We start from the raw sequence: 22,029 nt of genomic DNA, 5'->3' as shown, positions 1-22,029 counted from the left end.
CTTTTGTCCTAGTGTGATGTGACGCGCTCTCTGTGCTCCCATTTAGGAGGTGGCTGACAATCAGATTGACTCGGGTGATCTCATGGAGTGTCTCATACAGAATAAGCACCAAAAGGAGATGAACGAGAAGTGTGCCGTAGGGGTCACTCACTTCCAATTGGTAAGACGGGCTCGCCATTATTTTATTCTCTAACCATGTGTACACCACAGTCTTCTAAGGTGTCCCCTTTTCATGCCATCTTCTGCATTTTTATTCTTTTTTTTTTTTTTTTTTTGGCCAGGTCCAAATGAAAGATTTTAGATTCTCCTACAAGTTCAAAATGGCCTGTAAAGAAGATGTCCTCAAACTGTGTCCAAATATAAAAAAGAAGTAAGTGTTTCCATCCTTAAAGGTCTCCTTCTTTATTCCTTCACACGATGACTAGTCACCATTTGTTCTACCTCATCGTTAAACGCCGCTGTTCTCATTGCAGGGTTGATGTTGTTATTTGCCTCAGCACTACTGTCCGTAATGATACTCTCCAAGAGGTCAAAGACCAACGCGTTTCACTCAAGTGTCGGAAGCAGCTGAGGGTTGAAGAGCTGGAGATGGTGGGTGTGATCAGAAGGATATTGGACAGGATTCAAATAACTTCTATAGTCTCTATCCCTTGTGCTGTCAGTGATGTCACCGTATCTGAAGCCGGCGCTTGTATAGATCCCAAGAGTTTTATTGCCTATCACCACATGACCAGCACACCAAGAAATCAGTTGCATTAATAAGAGAGCAGCGTCTCCACTTACGTCAGAGTAAACAGTAATGAGAAATTTTGTGAACTGTCCCACAAATGTGAATGTAATGATTGCCTCCTGCTTACCGATGGATTTCTTATCCTACCGCTGCACAATCTAGCACAGGCGGGTGAAAAAACATCCAACTGTGTGTTGCACGGACCCTAATCCGGTGTCTATTTAACATCACGTTGTATTAGTTCACAGGCACGTAGTGACTGACATTTACTGTGTCTTTTCTCTCCCAGTCTGAGGACATTCGCTTGGAGCCGGAGCTGTACGAGGCCTGTAAGAATGACATCAAGAGCATCTGTCCTAACGTGCCCTATGGAAACGCCCAGGTGAGCAGTCGTGGCACTGATCCTTGTGAAGCTCAGGAGAGCCAGTCTGTGCTTTTTATAATGGAGATCATTGAATTACATTGTGGCTTACTGTTTTTTGTAAACATGTGATGACATAATGTCGGTCGCATGGAGTATTTGGTACCAAACCCTGCAATAAACCATTGTGTCAATATTATTTAATTCCTTTTGATTTTAAATTACAGGGAAACTTAATAACCAGATGTGCTGCTGAGTCATCCAAGATCTGACCGATCTGCTCTTATTTGTTTTTTTTTTCCAGATTATTGAGTGTCTGAAGGAGGGCAAGAAACACCTGTCCTCCCGATGCCACCAGAAGGTTTTCAAACTCCAGGAGACAGAAATGATGGACCAGGAACTAGATTATACATTAATGAGGGTGTGCAAACAGATGATCAAGGTATAGATCGGTCTGTGTCATCGCTCCACTTGGTAGAATTGAATACTGTTCCTCTGCGAGAAGTCAACACTTCTTCTTTTTACAGAGATTCTGCAGCGATACAGATTCAAAGGGCATTCTGCATTGTCTGAAACAGAACAAGAACTCTGAAACCATGGATCCCAAATGCAAACAGATGATCACCAAGCGGCAGATTACGCAAAACACAGGTTAGATCTAACTTCTACACAGTGATTTATCTGCACTGCTGACCATTTATTCAAAACTTACAGTTTTGGTTTTACCGTTGTGACTGGTTACACGTTGTGTCCCGGTACCCCCCTCGCCGTGACTGGTTACACGTTGTGTCCCGGTACCCCCCTCGCCGTGACTGGTTACATAGAAACATAGAAACATAGAATGTGACGGCAGATAAGAACCATTCGGCCCATCTAGTCTGCCCAGTTTTCTAAATACTTTCATTAGTCCCTGGCCTTATCTTATAGTTAGGATAGCCTTATGCCTATCCCACGCATGCTTAAACTCCTTTACTGTGTTAACCTCTACCACTTCAGCTGGAAGGCTATTCCATGCATCCACTACCCTCTCAGTAAAGTAATACTTCCTGATATTATTTTTAAACCTTTGTCCCTCTAATTTAAGACTATGTCCTCTTGTTGTGGTAGTTTTTCTTCTTTTAAATATAGTCTCCTCCTTTACTGTGTTGATTCCCTTTATGTATTTAAATGTTTCTATCATATCCCCCCTGTCTCGTCTTTCCTCCATGCTATACATGTTAAGATCCTTTAACCTTTCCTGGTAAGTTTTATCCTGCAATCCATGAACCAGTTTAGTAGCCCTTCTTTGAACTCTCTCTAAGGTATCAATATCCTTCTGAAGATAGGGTCTCCAGTACTGTGTACAGTACTCCAAGTGAGGTCTCACCAGTGTTCTGTACAATGGCATGAGCACTTCCCTCTTTCTACTGCTAATACCTCTCCCTATACAACCAAGCATTCTGCTAGCATTTCCTGCTGCTCTATTACATTGTCTGCCTACCTTTAAGTCATCAGAAATAATCACCCCTAAATCCCTTTCCTCAGATGTTGAGGTTAGGACTCTATCAAATATTCTGTACTCTGCCCTTGGGTTTTTACGTCCAAGATGCATTATCTTGCACTTATCCACATTAAATGTCAGTTGCCACAACTCTGACCATTTTTCTAGTTTACCTAAATCATTTTCCATTTGGCTTATCCCTCCTGGAACATCAACCCTGTTACATATCTTAGTATCATCCGCAAAAAGACACACCTTACCATCAAGACCTTCTGCAATATCACTAATAAAAATATTAAAGAGAATGGGTCCAAGTACAGATCCCTGAGGTACCCCACTGGTGACAAGCCCAAGCTTCGAATATACTCCATTGACTACAACCCTCTGTTGCCTGTCACTCATCCACTGCCTTACCCATTCAACAATATTGGAATCCAAACACGTTACACGTTGTGTCCCTGTACCCCCCTCGCCGTGACTGGTTACACGTTGTGTCCCTGTACCCCCCTCGCCGTGACTGGTTACACGTTGTGTCCCTGTACCTCCCTCGCCGTGACTGGTTACACGTTGTGTCCCTGTACCCCCCTCGCCGTGACTGGTTACACGTTGTGTCCCTGTACCCCCCTCGCCGTGACTGGTTACACGTTGTGTCCCTGTACCCCCCTCGCCGTGACTGGTTACACGTTGTGTCCCTGTACCCCCCTCGCCGTGACTGGTTACACGTTGTGTCCCTGTACCCCCCTCGCCGTGACTGGTTACACGTTGTGTCCCTGTACCCCCCTCGCCGTGACTGGTTACACGTTGTGTCCCTGTACCCCCCTCGCCGTGACTGGTTACACGTTGTGTCCCTGTAACCTCCTCGCCGTGACTGGTTACACGTTGTGTCCCTGTACCCTCCTCGCCGTGACTGGTTACGCGTCGGGTCCCTGTGCCCTCCTCGCCGTGACTGGTTACGCGTCGGGTCCCTGTGCCCTCCTCCCCATGACTGGTTACGCGTCGGGTCCTTGTGCCCTCCTCGGCGTGACTGGTTACGCGTCGGGTCCCTTTCTATGTTGGTCCATGTCTCTGCTGAGTGGTTACATGTTGCCTGTCTCTCTATACTGGCTCATTTCACTGTTCTGAAATCTGTTTTTTAATGCTGCAGATTATCGGCTCAATCCTTTACTGCGGAAATCTTGCAAAGCAGACATCCCCAAATTCTGCCAAAGCATTCTGAATAATGCAAAAGATGACCAGGAACTGGAAGGGCAGGTGATCTCCTGCCTGAAAGTCAAATATGGAGAACTGGTGAGCAATGGGGAATAGAATCATTAGTCCGATAACTAAGCCTTTATTTTATCTCCGCTCTACTTATGGTGGGTCTGCTTTGACTTTTAAACGGTTAGCACTTTAGGGTGTTCTATTGAGCGTCAATCTCTCTACGACCCAGAATTCATTTCCATCCAAACTGTAATGCAACCTGTACAAGTGTGCTTGTGTTCTGTTTCCATTAAACAAACAACGGCTTGTGACTGTTTTATTTCTGTTTCCCAGCGATTATCTACAGACTGTGAGGACCAGATTCGTATAATTATCCAAGAAACTGCTCTGGATTACCGCCTTGATCCCCAGCTGCAGATCCAGTGCTCGGAAGAGGTAACTACATTGTGCAAATCTTGAGGGCGAGGTGGAAAATGTTGTATATGGCTTGTCCATAATTCATTTCATCTTTCAACAGATCAATTCTCTGTGCGGTGAAGAGGCCGCTGCCCAGGAACCCACAGGACAGGTGGAAGAATGTTTGAAAATGAATTTACTGAAAATTAAATCTAATGGCTGCAAAAAGGTAAATGAATCCGACGTTCTCGTGGGGTGATGGTTTCCTAATGCTGTTTATCGCAGCCATCCCTTTACCTATTTTTATTGACCTTAATAAAGCACATTTAGACTGGAGTCAGGTTTGCCCTCACTAATACATCAAAGGAAGGAAGTTCCCATCGTTCACATTTTTCCGTTTTAGTGGGTAACCTAAAGTACGGTTTGTGTAGTCTTCTTTTAGGTGATTGTTGCTTGAATGGATGTGACTTTTTAGATCTGTTTAACCCTTTGAATCCATGACAGGAAGTGCTGAACATGCTGAAGGAGAGTAAAGCTGATATTTTTGTGGATCCTGTCCTGCACACAGCCTGCGCGTTAGATTTAAAGCATCACTGTGCTGCGATTCCACCTGGCAGAGGAAGGCGTGAGTATCTGTTACCATCTCTATCTCATAGTTACACGTTGTGTACAGCCATCACTGGGTCTCCAATTGTCTGTCTGGGTTGATGGAGGAAGGTCTCTCTGTGTTCACTGCTGCTATAAGCTAAAGAGCAGGGCTTTACCCGACTTTCGGCTCTCCCATAATGCTCAGACAGCCATAATGCTGGCAAATCGTCAATGGAAGACGTAGTCTACAACATCTAGAGTGCCGACGGTTTCCTACCCTTGCCATCTAGTTTAGTTAAATAATATTCTTCTGATTTTTGCAATGATAGCTTAAAGATGCCATATCAATTCAGCCACAATATATTCAGGTTTCTATTTTCTCATTAAGCTACAAACCGAAGACACGTTATTGGATTCCCAGTCAGAATTTAGTAATGTGTGAATTTGGGGGAATTAAAGTGTACTTTAATCGTCCATGTTGGCACTGACAATGAGCCTTCCTGTCCTGCAGAGATGTCCTGCTTGATTGAAGCTTTACAAGATAAAGTGGTCCGGCTGCAGCCCGAGTGCAAGAAACGGCTCCAGGATCGGCTGGATATGTGGAGTTATGCAGCCAAGGTATCTGTTCCTTTTTAGGACAAACCCCGAGGGGGAGGTCACATTGATCAGTGCTATCCTTCCTGCCAGTAGACAGTTCTCTGTGTGCCATTGGTAGTCATTCATTCTAGTATGTGTCAGCAGTACAGCCCCCTCAGTGAAGCATGCCTCCCTGGCTAGGATTGAGTGCACTGTCCTTATTAAATCCCACTCGGCATAGTGCGCAGTTGTGGCCTGGTATTGTCGGTGCCAGGCACTAGCTTGCTGAAGTGCCCTCCCTCCAGTCTGTATAGTTCCTTTCCTCGTCAGACCTGATCGGGGGCGGGGGCTAACTGACAAAAAAGGCAGACATTCCCACCGATTCAGAGTCTTGATTGGCTGCAGGGGGATTGTCAGGCATATCCCCCAACATAGAATTCATAAAGTCTCTTAATTTTGTAAAAATAGTACATTTAATATACACTTGAATGAAAGTGTGTGTGTGTGTGTATATAAATTTTATTTTATTTAATTTTTTTTAAAGCCCTATACATTACCCTGTAACTTTCCATATCCAAATAAAACATGTACATGGGGGGGGTACTGTTGTTCTGGTGATCACAAACGATTGTTTTAGAGCAGTAAAAACGTCAGCCTGGGGAGGTGTGACTAGGGCTGCATAAACAAAGGGATTTAACTCCTAAACGGCAGAGAATTGAGCAGGCAGAGTGCAGGGGCCTGATCTATACACCATAACTGCTTCATTAAGGAAGTTAATTTGGTCCCTTTAACCCCTTAAGGACCAAACTTCTGTAATAAAAGGGAATCATGACATGTCACACATGTCATGTGTCCTTAAGGGGTTAAAATGCCATCCAGAACTTGGAAAATAGCATGTTTTAATTTCTTTCACTTTTTAGAATTACTTGTAAATTATGTTTCATAGCTAAATATTTTGATGTGAAATGCAAGCTCGGTTTCTCCTGAACAAAATGATATATAGGTATAAGTAGGGATACACTTTATATGAAAGAAAAGACAATTCTGGTTGAGCAGTCTTTGTGTGAACTTGTTGTTTTCATCCTGTAGGTGGCGCCAGCTGAAGGCTTTTCCGACTTGGCCATGCAAGTGATGAGCTCTCCGTCCAAAAACTACTTACTGTCTATCCTCATGGTTGGGGTGTGTGTGCTGTTTTTTGGGGGCCTTTTTTGTGGGCGCATCACCAAGAGGGTGACACGTGAGATGAAAAACAGATAGAGCCATGGACACCCTCCTTCACCCCGATCAAGAGCTTTGAAAAGTAGGGGCACTGGGGGAGGGAGGGCAGGCCTGTCACCATGTGTACAGCTCTCCCATGTAGTCCAGTCCCATCTTCCTCCTTCCCACTCTTTTAACTGCAGTGGAATTTGGAGGGAGCAATGGAAATATTTGGGATAAGTCCTCTTCTCCTCCACCCATGTCACAATCCGCATTTCTTCCCCTTCTATTCATCTAGCCCACAGTTACTCTGACCAGCTGCAGACGCCAACTATAACCCCGACCACTTGAAATGGCCTTCGATCCCCGCACAGAATCCATTCTTTACCTAGTGCCGTGTTGCTCTCTTGGATTTAACTTTTTATTTTTGTCTTTGGGAGTATGTTTAATTATTTTAAGGACGTGCCTCGGGGATGCTCTCTCTGCCTCATGCTCTTGGGATGTGTGGGGGTATTAAGGATTGTGCACTTTCTGACCCTTCCTGAGCCTGGACGTCTGTGAGAAGGGATTTGTGCAAACCTTTTGGCTCCTGGTCTGCCAAAACCTTGAACTTTGGGACTCCTCCTCTACACTCCTTTCTCCCCCAGCAATGTGCTTTAGTGATAAGATTTGCACGAAGAATCATGTTGGGGTATTTAAACTTTCAACCATCATGTAAACAGGAGTTTTTAATGGTGCAGCCTGTCCCCTCCCCCTCTCTTCTTTTCGTTAGTTACAGTAAAAATCCTTGATTAATCACAGCCATCATGCAAACATGTCATTTTTTTTTCATTGCGCTTCTTGTCTTCCACATTAAAGGATAAGCAGAAGACGTTCTACCAGACACCCCATTACTGTTTTTAAAGCCACAAGTTGCACCTTTAAACCTCCGTTTCTGTCTTTAAACCTGACCTGTTTTACTAATCCTGCTCTTTCCAATAATGAATGAATTGTGAAACCTGTTGGGGATTTGATTTTGCTGCAAGTTGTTAGGCTCCGACAGATCATCATGCAATCCCATTTTGAGACTTTAGAATTGCTCTGCTGAATTTGTTCAATGTGTGGGGGCCCAGCCCACCACCCTGCTTGCACTGCTGGTATAAAACGGGTGGCCGTTCCTGAATCTCCCTTCATCCTGCTCTCGACCCAGAGGTGCCAAGTGGGGACCCCGTCTCCCTTTTATACCAGCAATGCTCCCCTGTTTTAGAGACCCCCCAAATCTGAACCATATAAAGTGGTATTATTTTGTTTTTGGAGGATACAGTAACCTTTAAGTCTTGAATGTGAATATTTTGTGAAACATGTGGATCATTTTTGTTCCTACTTCATCCAAAGCCCTGTTTGCTTTAGTTAAGTTCCTGTATATTAATGGATGGTTACATGACACTAAACACCATCCTTAAATTATTATTCTATAGAATGCGGTTCATTCATTTTAATAACCGCTGACTGGCACACAACAGGTTCTTTTAATCATACAGCTGCTAGTCAGTTGGTTTAACCCTTTCCATCCCCAGGAATTAACTATTTTAACGGTTCCCTTCTCAGAACATGGATTAGCCCATTGATTTCTTTCTTTACTGAGCAGAACACCCTCTAACTTTTGTTCTGAATTGGGATTTTTAGTACAGTGACCCCGTAGCCTCTAGCAGCCGATCAGTGCGGGGCTTGCAATCTGTCAGTATAGTTCACAGATTTTCTGTCTTAAGTCTATGGGTGCTTTTTCCAGGCCAGTAGTCTACAGGTGGCTGTTTAGAGAATATCTGAAAATAAAACGGCTTGCTAAATATTTGCTGCCAAGACGTAGTTGTAATAACTGGTGTGAGGGAGGGCATCTGCTATTTATCTCCAAACCGGCTATAGCTCTCGGTCTGCCTTCAGATTACAATCAGACGTAGACCCACTGATATACAAGACAGTGTAAAATCATGATTTGGTAAATAGCCCTGGATTACAAACCTGCTTTAGGTGTTTAACAAGGGATCTCAGATCTGCATTCTCTGACCGCAGCTGAGGAGGAAGAAGCGGTCAATGTGCGAAGCTGCTTACTAGCCATCCGCCGCCCTCAGTGGCTCTCGGTAAGCAAGCTTGGATCATTAACCTGGTACCTAACCTGTCTTAGTGCCCGTGATCCAGTCTCTCTTTCCAGACCAGGATACGCGGTTTGTCTAAAATAAATGGTTTCTCTTCCAAAATTCAGTAGCAAGCAAGATGTAGAATTATAGTCAGAACCTATGGGTTGTTATAGGTAAAATCTTTGATACAAGTGCTTGTATTTTTCCTTTTTTTAGAAAGCCACTCTTAGTTTTAAACAGTCTTTCTCTCCCTTATGGCAAATCCAGTCCCTTGAATTCTGTCTAGAGTGCATGTAATGCAAATTATTGAACGCTTCTTGGGAAACCCTAAGGGCAGATTAGAATGGTGTAATTACAGGCCTTCCCTTCAAGGAGCACAGCTCGAATACCCCTCCAGCATGACATTTGGAGGACATACACTGGACACCTCATCTACCCAGACAGGGAATGACTTACCTGATGTCAAAAGAAATCAATATCCGTTGCCTCTTTTATTCATTCTTCCATGAATCCATTTTTGTAAATTGTTTTCCTCTGTGTATAAAATCAGACTGTCTTTTTCCTCTTCATTGTGTGTCATTAAAATGTTACCAATGTCCCGAACATATTGTGCATTTTTTTTTTTTTCTGTACAGATAAAATTGGAAGATTTAATAAAAAACCAAACTGTTAACCGGGAGTTGTGTTGGTTATGTTTTGCACTACAGAGTCGTTATTACTTTATATATGCCTAGAACCTTTGATTTGATATCTGTCCACCTTATTTCTTTACCATAATCCCTAACCCAGTTTCTCTCATTAGCATTGTTTACCTAATTTGGACCCTGGATTCATACCGCTAATCCCTTTCCCTCTCACAGACTTCCATGTTCGCCCATTACACACCCTGATACTGGTAATCATGACATTGGGGACATTATGTCAATTGAAGATACTGCCTGTGTCTCAAATACGAAGACACAGGAAACACCCTGATTGTGTGTGTGTGTGTGTGTGGGGAGGGAGAGAATAAGTTGCAGATTCCAACCTTCAGTATTTATGAGATTAATCTCAATATTCAGACATACAGTATTTATGGGATTAATCTCAATATTCTCACATTCAGTGTTTATGGGGTTAATCGCAATATATTGACATTCAGTATTTATGGGGTTAATCGCAATATTCTCACATTCAGTGTTTATGGGGTTAATCTCAATATTCTGCCATTCAGTATTTATGGGGTTAATCTCAATATTCTCACATTCAGTATTTATGGGGTTAATCTCAATATATTGACATTCAGTATTTATGGGGTTAATCTCAAAATATTGACATTCAGAATGTTTGGGGTTAATCCCAATATTCTCACATTAAGTGGGGTTAATCTCAATATTCTCACATTCAGTATTTATGGGGTTAATCTCAATATTCAGACATACAGTATTTATGGGATTAATCTCAATATTCTCACATTCAGTGTTTATGGGGTTAATCGCAATATATTGACATTCAGTATTTATGGGGTTAATCGCAATATTCTCACATTCAGTGTTTATGGGGTTAATCTCAATATTCTGCCATTCAGTATTTATGGGGTTAATCTCAATATTCTCACATTCAGTATTTATGGGGTTAATCTCAATATATTGACATTCAGTATTTATGGGGTTAATCTCAAAATATTGACATTCAGAATGTTTGGGGTTAATCCCAATATTCTCACATTAAGTGGGGTTAATCTCAATATTCTCACATTCAGTATTTATGGGGTTAATCTCAATATTCTCACATTCAGTATTTATGGGGTTAATCTCAATATTCTCACATTCAGTGTTTATGGGGTTAATCTCGATATTCTCACATTCAGTATTTATGGGGTTAATCTCGATATTCTCACATTCAGTATTTATGGGGTTAATCTCGATATTCTCACATGCAGTGTTTATGGGGTTAATCTCGATATTCTCACATTCAGTATTTATGGGGTTAATCTCGATATTCTCACATTCAGTGTTTATGGGGTTAATCTCAATATTCTCACATTCAGTGTTTATGGGGTTAATCTCAATATTCTCACATTCAGTGTTTATGGGGTTAATCGCAATATATTGACATTCAGTATTTATGGGGTTAATCGCAATATTCTCACATTCAGTGTTTATGGGGTTAATCTCAATATTCTGCCATTCAGTATTTATGGGGTTAATCTCAATATTCTCACATTCAGTATTTATGGGGTTAATCTCAATATATTGACATTCAGTATTTATGGGGTTAATCTCAAAATATTGACATTCAGAATGTTTGGGGTTAATCTCGATATTCTCACATTCAGTATTTATGGGGTTAATCTCGATATTCTCACATTCAGTATTTAAGGGGTTAATCTCGATATTCTCACATTCAGTATTTAAGGGGTTAATCTCAAAATATTGACATTCAGAATGTTTGGGGTTAATCCCAATATTCTCACATTAAGTGGGGTTAATCTCAATATTCTCACATTCAGTATTTATGGGCTCAATCTCAATATTCTCACATTCAGTATTTATGGGGTTGATCTCAATATTCTGTCATTTAGTATTTATGGGGTTAATCTCCATATATTGACATTCAGTATCTATGGGGTTAATCCCCATATTCTCACATTCTGTGTTTATGGGGTTAATCTCGATATTCTCACATTCAGTATTTATGGGGTTAATCTCGATATTCTCACATTCAGTATTTAAGGGGTTAATCTCGATATTCTCACATTCAGTATTTATGGGGTTAATCTTAATACTTTGACATTCAGTATTTATTGGGTTGATCTCAATATTCTCACATTTAGTATTTATGGGATTAATCTCAATATTCTCACATTCCCTGTTTATGGGGTTAATCTCAATATTATAACAGTCAGTATTTAAGGGGTTAATCTCAAAATATTGACATTCAGAATGTTTGGGGTTAATCCCAATATTCTCACATTCAGTATTTATGGGGTTAATCTCAATATTCTGACATTCAGTATTTATGGGGTTAATCTCAATATTCTCACATTCAGTGTTTATGGGGTTAATCTCAATATATTGCATTTCAGTATTTATGGAGTTAATCTCAATATTCTGACATTCAGTATTTATGGGGTTAATCTCAATATTCTCACATTCAGTATTTATGGGGTTAATCTCAATATTCTCACATTCAGTATTTATGGGGTTAATCTCAATATTCTCACATTCAGTATTTATGGGGTTAATCTCAAAATATTGACATTCAGAATGTTTGGGGTTAATCCCAATATTCTCACATTAAGTGGGGTTAATCTCAATATTCTCACATTCAGTATTTATGGGATTCATCTCAATATTCTCACATTCAGTATTTATGGGGTTAATCTCAATATATTGACATTCAGTATTTATGGGGTTAATCTCAATATTCTCACATTCAGTATTTATGGGGTTAATCTCAATATATTGACATTCAGTATTTATGGGATTCATCTCAATGTTCTCACATTCAGTATTTATGGGGTTAATCTCGATATTCTCACATTCAGTATTTATGGGTTTAATCTCGATATTCTCACATTTAGTATTTATGGGGTTAATCTCGATATTCTCACATTCAGTATTTAAGGGGTTAATCTCAATATTCTCAGATTCAGTGTTAATGGGGTTAATCTCAATATTCTCACATTCAGTATTTATGGGGTTAATCTCAATATATTGACATTCAGTATTTATGGGGTTAATCTCAATATATTGACATTCAGTATTTATGGGGTTAATCTCAATGTTCTCACATTCAGTATTTAAGGGGTTAATCTCGATATTCTCACATTCAGTATTTAAGGGGTTAATATCAATATTCTGACATTCGGTGTTTATGGGGTTAATCTCAATGTTCTCACATTCAGTATTTATAGGGTTAATCTCAATATTCTCACATTCAGTATTTATGGGGTTAATCTCAATATTCTCACATTCAGTTTTTATGGGGTTAATCTCAATATTCTCACATTCAGTGTTTATGGGGTTAATCTCAATATTCTCACATTCAGTATTTATGGGATTAATCTCAATATTCTCACATTCAGTGTTTATGGGGTTAATCTCAATATTCTCACATTCAGTGTTTATGGGGTTCACCTCAATATTCTCACATTCAGTGTTTATGGGGTTAATCTCAATATTCTCACATTCAGTGTTTATGGGGTTAATCTCAATATTCTCGCATTCAGTATTTATGGGGTTAATCTCAATGTTCTCACATTCAGTATTTATGGGGTTAATCTCAATATTCTCACATTCAGTGTTTATGGGGTTAATCTCAATATTCTCACATTCAGTGTTTATGGGGTTAATCTCAATATTCTCACATTCAGTGTTTATGGGGTTAATCTCAATATTCTCACATTCAGTATTTATGGGGTTAATCTCAATATTCTCACATTCAGTGTTTATGGGGTTAATCTCAATATTCTCACATTCAGTGTTTATGGGGTTAATCTCAATATTCTCACATTCAGTGTTATGGGGTTAATCTCAATATTCTCACATTCAGTGTTTATGGGGTTAATCTCAATATTCTCACATTCAGTATTTAAGGGGTTAATCTCAATATTCTCACATTCAGTGTTTATGGGGTTAATCTCAATATTCTCACATTCGGTATTTAAGGGGTTAATCTCAATATTCTCACATTCAGTATTTATGGGGTTAATCTCAATATTCTCACATTCAGTGTTTATGGGGTTAATCTCAATATTCTCACATTCAGTGTTTATGGGGTTAATCTCAATATTCTCACATTCAGTGTTTATGGGGTTAATCTCAATATATTGCCATTCAGTGTTTATGGGGTTAATCTCAATATTCTCACATTCAGTATTTATGGGGTTAATCTCAATATTCTCGCATTCAGTATTTATGGGGTTAATCTCGATATTCTCACATTCAGTATTTAAGGGGTTAATATCAATATTCTGACATTCAGTGTTTATGGGGTTAATCTCAATGTTCTCACATTCAGTATTTATAGGGTTAATCTCAATATTCTCACATTCAGTATTTATGGGGTTAATCTCAATATTCTCACATTCAGTTTTTATGGGGTTAATCTCAATATTCTCACATTCAGTGTTTATGGGGTTAATCTCAATATTCTCACATTCAGTATTTATGGGATTAATCTCAATATTCTCACATTCAGTGTTTATGGGGTTAATCTCAATATTCTCACATTCAGTGTTTATGGGGTTCACCTCAATATTCTCACATTCAGTGTTTATGGGGTTAATCTCAATATTCTCACATTCAGTGTTTATGGGGTTAATCTCAATATTCTCGCATTCAGTATTTATGGGGTTAATCTCAATGTTCTCACATTCAGTATTTATGGGGTTAATCTCAATATTCTCACATTCAGTGTTTATGGGGTTAATCTCAATATTCTCACATTCAGTGTTTATGGGGTTAATCTCAATATTCTCACATTCAGTGTTTATGGGGTTAATCTCAATATTCTCACATTCAGTATTTATGGGGTTAATCTCAATATTCTCACATTCAGTGTTTATGGGGTTAATCTCAATATTCTCACATTCAGTGTTTATGGGGTTAATCTCAATATTCTCACATTCAGTGTTATGGGGTTAATCTCAATATTCTCACATTCAGTGTTTATGGGGTTAATCTCAATATTCTCACATTCAGTATTTAAGGGGTTAATCTCAATATTCTCACATTCAGTGTTTATGGGGTTAATCTCAATATTCTCACATTCAGTATTTAAGGGGTTAATCTCAATATTCTCACATTCAGTATTTATGGGGTTAATCTCAATATTCTCACATTCAGTGTTTATGGGGTTAATCTCAATATTCTCACATTCAGTGTTTATGGGGTTAATCTCAATATTCTCACATTCAGTGTTTATGGGGTTAATCTCAATATATTGACATTCAGTATTTATGGGGTTAATCGCAATATTCTCACATTCAGTATTTATGGGGTTAATAGACTCAGTGTTTTGATCACACATTGCCTCCTCCAACATGGCGTCCACTTTCTCTCCTCTGATTGGCTGTTTTGTCCCCGCCCCGTCCATCCTAGCTCGGTATTGGTTGATCGCTCACCATGTGCAGTTGCCAAACACAGCAGGGGGCGTGTCTCTGTTCTGAGCTCTGATTGGCTGAAACTGGATGTCTGCGCGTTGACGTCATAACTTCGACGTTAATCCTAGATACTGGACCGTGGGGGATACCGGAAGCGGAGAGGTCAGAGGTCACAGTCAGGGGCAACAGGGACACCTCTAGGACTGTGTGTATAGAGAGACTGACCCCTCTAGGACTGTGTGTATAGAGACTGACCCCTCTAGGACTGTGTGTATAGAGAGACTGACCCCCTCTAGGACTGTGTGTATAGAGACTGACCCCCTCTAGGACTGTGTGTATAGAGACGGACCCCTCTAGGACTGTGTGTATAGAGACTGACCCCTCTAGGACTGTGTGTATAGAGACTGACCCCTCTAGGACTGTGTGTATAGAGACTGACCCCTCTAGGACTGTGTGTATAGAGAGACTGACCCCTCTAGGACTGTGTGTATAGAGAGACTGACCCCTCTAGGACTGTGTGTATAGAGAGACTGACCCCTCTAGGACTGTGTGTATAGAGAGACTGACCCCTCTAGGACTGTGTGTATAGAGAGACTGACCCCTCTAGGACTGTGTGTATAGAGAGACTGACCCCTCTAGGACTGTGTGTATAGAGAGACTGACCCCTCTAGGACTGTGTGTATAGAGAGACTGACCCCTCTAGGACTGTGTGTATAGAGACTGACCCCCTCTAGGACTGTGTGTATAGAGAGACTGACCCCTCTAGGACTGTGTGTATAGAGACTGACCCCCTCTAGGACTGTGTGTATAGAGACTGACCCCCTCTAGGGCTGTGTGTATAGAGAGACTGACCCCTCTAGGACTGTGTGTATAGAGACTGACCCCTCTAGGACTGTGTGTATAGAGAGACTGACCCCTCTAGGACTGTGTGTATAGAGAGACTGACCCCTCTAGGACTGTGTGTATAGAGAGACTGACCCCTCTAGGACTGTGTGTATAGAGACTGACCCCTCTAGTGTGATGTAATTCCAGTAAAATACAAGTTTAGCAGGCTAAGATTGCCACAAGGCATATGTATGTATATGTGTTTGTAGTATCAGTTAGTTAATTACACGTAGCTAAGATACTGTCATCACTGTACTGACCAGGTGCAGGAATGTAAGAACTGGAATTACGCGTCCCTCTCCTTTGTATCAGATGAGCCACGTGGTTAGACCGGATGGATGAGTTTAGACTCTATTCATTAAATAGGTTAAGGGTATGTGTGGGTGTAGTTAATTGTGGGAGGAGCTACAGTGCTATATAAGGAATGTACTCTATGTATTCAGTACTCAGACTTTGCTGTATTTTGGTGACGCTAGTCCCTCTGAGTCCCGATCGGTGATCCAATAAAGAATCTCTTCCTTCCTGAAGAAACCTGTGTCCATCTCTCTGTGCTTGGCTTCCGTCAGTTTCTCCGGTATCATTTGGTGCATTGGCCGGGAAGCTCATCGTTCAACGGTAGCTGAGAGGCAGAGGCGTGAGACGGTCTATCTTTGCCCACGTTCTCTACGGCTGCACCCCTGAACTTCTGCGTGGACCTCCCTTCGTCTCGGCGCCACTGGTCTGTTGTCCAGGAGATCATCGGCCTCTACGTGAGAAGTGCTGGGGTGTCCCCGTCGATGAGTGTGAACTCAGGTTCAGGAACGAGGAGGTAAGACAACTGCTGTTTTAGACGGCAGGACCCACTAGGGGTATACCGATTGTGCGGTAGGCCCAAAGGGGTTTTGAATCTGTGTATCTGCCCCCTCTGTCGGAGGGAAGGAGCGAAGGCGCACCGCTCGATCGAACGCTCTTTAGTCAGACCGTTTGATTTGGTTAGTCAGGCGGGGTCCTGGTGTAAATAGCCCTAGCCGGACACCGGTGTCTTGTCTAGACTAGCGTTCTAGGGTGTATATTACGTTCGCTAGGTCGGAGGGACCGGGAGACTAAGCGGCGCCTGTGTAAATTCGGTTCGCTAGTTCTCATCCTATCTGGGCTAAGTGGGAAGGCGTGTAAATTTGGAACCCACTAGACTTTTGATAGTGCGACTAAGAGGCGCCTGTGTAAATTCGGTTCTCTAGCTCGCTATATATGTGGTGATTGGGCAGTGTGGCTAACCAAAACGGGTGTATATAGTTTTAGGTAGTCCATTCAAGGTACTGGCCAATAGTTTAGTTGGGAATTGTAAATGTGTTAACGATTGTTTTAGTAAAGTGTATATCTTGTTAGATAGCGCGAGCTCAGCCGTCTAGCGAGAGTGTTAATAGTGTGTTGCTGTATTATAGTGCACGGTACCATAACCCTGTATATTTACTGACATTATATAATAAGTACTAATCATTGTCGTCCATTGCATGTTTAACACCATAACCACTAATAATTGTATTGTGACCTTAACTTGTGCTTTGACCTATGCTAACCGTACTGTAACCGCTATTTGTAAAAGACGATGTTACTGGGGTGTGTTATAGACGGGTAATTCGTATATAGAGAATTATAGCGTGGGTGACTGTATAGTTACGCCAAAGGGCATAATATTGATTATATAGTGACTGGTGTAACAGCTGTGTGTGTACGGGAATTCCCTGAGTGTTTATTGTTATTGTGTACGTTTCACTTGGTAACCGTACCACGTGGTGCTGTTGCCAGAGGAAACGGGTGTGACTGTTGAATAGTACGCGTGTATAGTATTCGTTGTCGACGACGTTCCATTGTTAAGTATGGGTGCGTCGCAGTCAACGATTCCGGATCCCTTAGGATGTATGGTTAAGAATTTTAAAAAGGGATTCAAAGTTTGTGATTTTGGGGTAAAGATGTCTCCTGTACGTTTGGTCACTTTGTGTACTAGGGAGTGGCCTACTTTGGTTGCGGCATGGCCGCCACGTGGCAGTTTGGATCCAACTCTGGTACAGCGCTTACACGTGGCTGTATCGGGTAGGCCTGAACTTTACGGCCAGTTTCCTTATATTGACTGTTGGAGACAGGCCGTAAATGACTCGCCAAAATGGCTCCGGACATGCCACGAGGAACAGTGTCGCCTCATGGTAGCTAGGACTTGTTCGTCCACTAGGGCTGGTGTTAGGCCCATTTTGGACACGCCCCCTGAGTCCGAGATCCCTTTGCCGCCCCCTTACTTTCCGGTAAGAGGAAGTGACGCAAATACAGGAAGTCCTGTAACCCTTCCCTCATTACCCTCATCCACTTCCGCTTCCTCCTCCAGTACAGGATCCACCCCCCCTCGTACTAAATCTCCCCTTCCGGAACCAGAACCCACCCCCATTAGAAACGAATATCCTGATTTGGCGCCACTTCAGACTTCCGGTCAAGCTTCATCTAGCTCGGCCCGAAGTGTTCTATTCACTACCTTTTCCCAAAACCAACCTCCCACATCCCCATACCCTATATCTCCCCGACCGGAACCCATGACTGACGCTTCCCTACGTAGCCCCATCCAAACCCGACAGTTGACTGGTGCCCAACAATTAAAGCACTATCAGATGCCTCTTCGCTTAAATCCCGGGTCAGCTTATATCGATGCCGCAGGTCAAATGGCACACGCTGACCCTGTCTTCGTATATGTCCCTTTCACCACTACCGACCTTTTAAACTGGAAGACCCATAATTCCTCGTATACTGAGAAACCACAAGCCATGACTGATCTGTTCACCTCAATAGTACAGACACATAATCCGACATGGGCTGATTGCCAGCAGTTATTAATGACTTTATTTAACAATGAGGAAAGGACAAGAATAAATCAAGCAGCCATTAAAGCATTAGAGGATAGAGCCCGTGCTTTGAACCAAGCTAATCCAGCAGCATGGGCCGCAACACATTATCCCAACACTGATCCCGATTGGAACGTAAATGGTGCTGATATGGTTCAACTCAGAGCCTATAGAGACGCTATAATTGCTGGCATGAAAGCCGGAGGAAAGAAAGCCATTAACATGTCGAAGACAGTTGAGGTGATCCAGAAAAGCGATGAAGCGCCCAGTGTCTTTTATGACCGATTATTGGAGGCGTACCGCTTGTATACCCCCTTTAATCCGGAAGACGCAGACAATTCCCGAATGGTTAACTCCGCCTTTGTCAGCCAAGCATACGGAGATATTAAGCGCAAGCTACAAAAGTTAGAAGGGTTTGCAGGTATGTCCATCACCCAACTAATGGAGGTAGCAAATAAGGTCTATATGAACAGGGATACAGAAAGTAAGAAAGAGGAAGAGCGCAAGATGCGTAAAAAGGCTGATATGCTAGCGGTAGCGATCGCAGGCGTAGATAAACGGGGCCCAGATAGAGGCAATAATAGATGGAGTAGGGAGCCTTTGAGTAGGGATCAGTGTGCGTATTGCAAGGAAGAAGGGCATTGGAGGAACGAATGTCCGCAAAGAGAGCAGTACGAGAGAGACCAACCCAGGGCAGGCTACGGAAACTTTAGAGGCAGAGCGAGAGGTAGAGGAGGTCCCGGAGGGAGTAATGGTTATAGAGGGAGTAATGGGAACAGAGGAAGTGTTAGGGAAGACAGGTATATTCCAGCAGCGCAAAGGTCTCGCGATAGAGAAGGTAGGGACTTTGTAGGATTGGCTGACACGGTCATGGAGGACTATTGATACCGACCGGGCTCCATCCCCCTTGGTCGAGCGGAGCCTATGGTCGATGTATCAATAGGGGGGAAAAGGAGTGCGTTCATGATCGACACTGGTGCTGAACATTCAGTGGTGACTAATCTAGTTGCTCCTCCATCTGGAAGGACTATTACTGTGATAGGAGCAACTGGAAGAAGTGCTGAAAGACCGGTTCTTAAAAGTCGACTCTGTACATTGGGAGGCCACGTAGTAAAACACCAATTCCTTTATATGCCTGAATGTCCAGTCCAATTGCTGGGACGTGATATGCTATCCAAATTACAAGCGCAGATTACGTTCCTACCAGATGGAACAACATCTTTAAAGTTTAATGGACCTTCAGGTATTATGACTTTATCCGTACCAAAGGAAGAAGAGTGGCGACTTTATACAGTGTTGACTAGCCAAAACCCTAGGAGTGATGAGACATTGTTTAATATACCAGGAGTTTGGGCAGAGAACAACCCACCAGGACTGGCCCGCAATATTCCACCAATAAAAATTGAACTGAAACATGGGGTTTATCCAGTGAGCCTAAGACAATATCACATTCCGCAGAAGGCTAAGAAGAACATCCAATCCTATCTGGATAAGTTCATACGGTATGGTATCCTAAAATTCTGTACTTCCCCCTGGAACACCCCATTGCTGCCTGTTCAAAAGCCCGGTACAGATGAGTATCGACCTGTACAGGACTTAAGAGCAGTCAATGATGCGGTTGTTAGCATACATCCAGTTGTACCCAATCCATATAACCTGCTTGCTTTAATTCCGGGCGGGGCTACTTACTTCACAGTCTTAGATCTCAAAGATGCCTTCTTTTGCCTCCGAATTGCCGCAGAAAGTCAATGTATTTTCGCTTTCCAATGGGAGAACGCTGTAACGGGCTCAAAACGCCAAATGACTTGGACAAGACTGCCCCAAGGGTTTAAAAATTCACCTACCCTATTTGGTTCAGCCCTAAGTCAAGATCTATTGGATTTCGAGTCCATCCCAGGAGAGTGTGTATTGTTACAATATGTAGATGACTTGTTGATAGCAGCAGTTACAAAAGAAATCTGTCAGCAAGCAACGCACGATCTACTACACATTCTCTGGAAGGCAGGATACAAGGTGTCTAGAAAGAAGGCTCAGTTGTGTTTGCCAACTGTCAAGTATCTAGGATTCCATATCTCTGAAGGTCAAAGAATTATGGGGCCAGAGAGAAAAGAAGCTGTCTGCCAAATACCAATACCCAAGAATAGAAGACAAGTGCGAGAATTCTTGGGGGCAGCAGGCTTCTGTAGGATATGGATTCCCAGCTATGCGATACTGGCAAAACCTCTGTACGCAGCCATCAAAGGTACAGAGCACGACCCCTTCTTATGGACCCAAGAACAGCAAACGGCATTTGAAGATGTGAAGAAGGCTTTGATGAGTGCCCCAGCATTAGGTCTACCTGATCACACACGACCATTCTACTTATATGTACACGAGCAAAGAAGAATGGCTGTGGGAGTATTGACACAGTACTTGGGATCATGGCAAAGACCTGTTGCCTACATGTCTAAGCAACTGGATGCAGTGGCCAGCGGACTTCCACCTTGTCTAAGAGCCGTAGCTGCAGCCGCCCTGCTAGTAGCTGAAGCCGATAAACTCACTCTGGGTCAAGAACTTTATGTACGAGTCCCACATGCAGTACAGACGTTGTTGGATTACAAAGGAAATCATTGGTTTAGTAATAGCCGTATGACCAAGTATCAAGCAATGTTGTGTGAAAACCCAAGAGTGCATTTAGAGACTGTAAACACCTTAAATCCAGCTACCCTTTTGCCACAACCTACTGAAAGTCAACATGATTGTTTGGAAGTAATGGATGAAGTATTCTCAAGTAGACCAGATCTTCGTGATTTTCCCATCCAGAACCCCGATGTTCAATGTTACACCGACGGCAGTAGTTATGTGAAAGAAGGGATCCGCTATGCAGGATATGCAGTGACAACAATAGACAAGGTGATAGAAGCTCGGCCACTGGCGAAAGGAACATCAGCACAAAAGGCAGAATTAATAGCACTAACACGAGCGTTACAATTGGCTGAAGGTTTAAGAGTAAACATCTACACGGACTCCAAATATGCGTTTTTAACCACTCATGCCCACGGAGCTTTGTATAAAGAAAGAGGACTACTGAATTCAGAAGGCAAAGAAATCAAGTACGCAGCTGAAATCCTACAACTATTGGAAGCAGTGTGGGAGCCGAAAGAAGTCGGTATCATACATTGTCGAGCGCATCTGAGAGGAGATGGTGATGTAACCAAGGGAAATCGGATGGCAGATAGTGCAGCTAAGCGTGCTGCTGAATCAGGAAGACAGGAGTATGTGGGGCATATAGCTGCTCTTATACCAACTCCACTGTCCCAATGGACTCCAGTTTATACAGCTCAAGAAGAGGAGTGGTTAAAGACTGAACCGGGAAAGTATTTGGAGAACAAGTGGTATCAGCTAGAAGATGGAAGAATAGTCATACCAGCATCACTAGCGGTAGAAATTGTCCAAAATTATCACAACGGGACACATTCTGGGAGAGACAGTACTGAAGAATCTCTTAGAAAACATTTCTACATACCAAGATTGTCCAACTTGACTCAGGCCATTGTACGCAGATGTGTAA

The 22,029-nt window shown here is 42.2% G+C and overlaps 2 protein-coding genes across 2 annotated transcripts in view; both read left to right on the top strand.

Moving 5' to 3' along the window:
* GLG1 (golgi glycoprotein 1) overlaps positions 1–9,315 on the top strand; it is a 30,536-nt gene extending 21,221 nt beyond the window's left edge. Inside the window, exons 15-26 of the mRNA XM_063438052.1 lie at positions 47–160; positions 282–370; positions 474–591; positions 1,020–1,112; positions 1,396–1,533; positions 1,619–1,742; positions 3,716–3,858; positions 4,105–4,206; positions 4,289–4,396; positions 4,672–4,792; positions 5,267–5,373; positions 6,421–9,315. Coding sequence (XP_063294122.1) covers positions 47–160; positions 282–370; positions 474–591; positions 1,020–1,112; positions 1,396–1,533; positions 1,619–1,742; positions 3,716–3,858; positions 4,105–4,206; positions 4,289–4,396; positions 4,672–4,792; positions 5,267–5,373; positions 6,421–6,588 — 1,425 coding nt within the window. The 3' untranslated portion in view covers positions 6,589–9,315. The remainder of the gene's footprint in view (positions 1–46; positions 161–281; positions 371–473; positions 592–1,019; positions 1,113–1,395; positions 1,534–1,618; positions 1,743–3,715; positions 3,859–4,104; positions 4,207–4,288; positions 4,397–4,671; positions 4,793–5,266; positions 5,374–6,420) is intronic.
* A 5,516-nt stretch (positions 9,316–14,831) lies between these two features.
* The window catches only part of PDPR (pyruvate dehydrogenase phosphatase regulatory subunit), a 47,719-nt gene continuing 40,521 nt past the window's right edge, over positions 14,832–22,029 (top strand). Inside the window, exon 1 of the mRNA XM_063437997.1 lies at positions 14,832–14,892. The gene's annotated coding sequence lies outside the window, so the exon portion shown is untranslated. The remainder of the gene's footprint in view (positions 14,893–22,029) is intronic.

Source organism: Pelobates fuscus, chromosome 12, assembly GCF_036172605.1.
Source record: "Pelobates fuscus isolate aPelFus1 chromosome 12, aPelFus1.pri, whole genome shotgun sequence".
Lineage (NCBI taxonomy): Eukaryota > Metazoa > Chordata > Amphibia > Anura > Pelobatidae > Pelobates > Pelobates fuscus.
This window is presented reverse-complemented; position numbering and strand designations above follow the sequence as displayed.